The sequence below is a fragment of the Aptenodytes forsteri genome, unplaced genomic scaffold, assembly GCF_000699145.1.
Source record: "Aptenodytes forsteri isolate BGI_AS27 unplaced genomic scaffold, ASM69914v1 Scaffold108, whole genome shotgun sequence".
In the NCBI taxonomy this organism is placed as follows: domain Eukaryota; kingdom Metazoa; phylum Chordata; class Aves; order Sphenisciformes; family Spheniscidae; genus Aptenodytes; species Aptenodytes forsteri.
In genome coordinates, this window is record NW_008794448.1 from 3215821 (window position 1) to 3217256 (window position 1436).

Sequence of the window (1436 nt, forward strand, 5' to 3'; positions counted from 1 at the left end):
AGGCGGGCGCGGGGGCGGGGGCGGCGGCGGAGCTGGAGGAGAAGGAGAAGGCGGCGGAGGAGAAGAAGGGGGCGGCGGAGGGGGCCAAGGACGGGGAGAGCGGGAAGGAGGGGGAGAAGAAGAATGGCAAGTACGAGAAGCCGCCGTTCAGCTACAACGCGCTCATCATGATGGCCATCCGGCAGAGCCCCGAGAAGCGCCTCACGCTCAACGGCATCTACGAGTTCATCATGAAGAACTTCCCCTACTACCGGGAGAACAAGCAGGGCTGGCAGAACTCCATCCGCCACAACCTCTCCCTCAATAAGTGCTTCGTCAAGGTGCCCCGCCACTACGACGACCCGGGCAAAGGGAACTACTGGATGCTGGACCCCTCCAGCGACGACGTCTTCATCGGGGGCACCACCGGCAAGCTCCGCCGGCGCTCCACCACCTCGCGGGCCAAGCTGGCCTTCAAGCGGGGCGCCCGGCTCACCTCCACCGGACTGACATTCATGGATAGGGCAGGATCCTTGTACTGGCCTATGTCCCCCTTCCTCTCCCTGCACCACCCCCGGGCCAGCAGCACTTTGAGTTACAATGGGACCACGTCCGCCTACCCCAGCCACCCCATGCCCTACAGCTCAGTGTTGACTCAAAACTCCTTGGGAAACAACCACTCCTTTTCCACGTCTAATGGGTTAAGTGTTGATAGACTAGTCAATGGAGAGATACCTTATGCCACTCATCACCTCACAGCAGCAGCTCTGGCCGCCTCAGTGCCGTGTGGCTTGTCAGTTCCCTGCTCCGGCACCTATTCCCTAAACCCCTGCTCTGTAAACCTCCTAGCAGGACAGACGAGTTACTTTTTCCCCCACGTTCCTCACCCTTCAATGACTTCTCAAAGCAGCACTTCAATGACGGCCAGGGCAGCCTCCTCCTCCACGTCGCCACAGGCGCCCTCCACTCTCCCCTGTGAGTCCTTAAGACCTTCTTTGCCAAGTTTTACAACGGGACTTTCCGGAGGACTTTCTGATTATTTCACACATCAAAATCAGGGGTCTTCTTCAAACCCTTTAATACATTAACATCCATGGGATCAGACTGTAAGTGAACATTTTACACACATTTGCATTGTAAATGATAATTAAAAGAAAAAAAAAGCAAAACAAAAAAGTCCAGGTATTTTTTATTAAGTTCCCCCATTTTCTGTACGTTTGTTCAGTCTTTAGGGTTGTTTATTATTCCACCAAGGTGAGGAGTGTCAGCAAGGTGCAATGTGGGGAGATTACATTGTAGACTATGAAGTTTGGAAGACAAAATTATAGTAGAATGTGTATCTAAATAGTGACTGCTTTTGCAATTTTTTATTCAAATACGATAAGTCTATCACTAAAAGCCGCCAGATTCTCCATGTTTGCAGTATTATAAGTTATCGTGGATATGTCGGTGGGGGT

At 52.5% G+C, this 1436-nt stretch overlaps 1 protein-coding gene across 1 annotated transcript in view; it reads left to right on the plus strand.

The window, feature by feature from the left end:
• FOXG1 (forkhead box G1) overlaps window positions 1-1134 on the plus strand; it is a 3171-nt gene extending 2037 nt beyond the window's left edge. Inside the window, exon 2 of the mRNA XM_009290393.1 lies at window positions 3-1134. Coding sequence (XP_009288668.1) covers window positions 3-1067 — 1065 coding nt within the window. The 3' untranslated portion in view covers window positions 1068-1134. The remainder of the gene's footprint in view (window positions 1-2) is intronic.
• The last annotated feature ends 302 nt before the right edge of the window (window positions 1135-1436 follow it).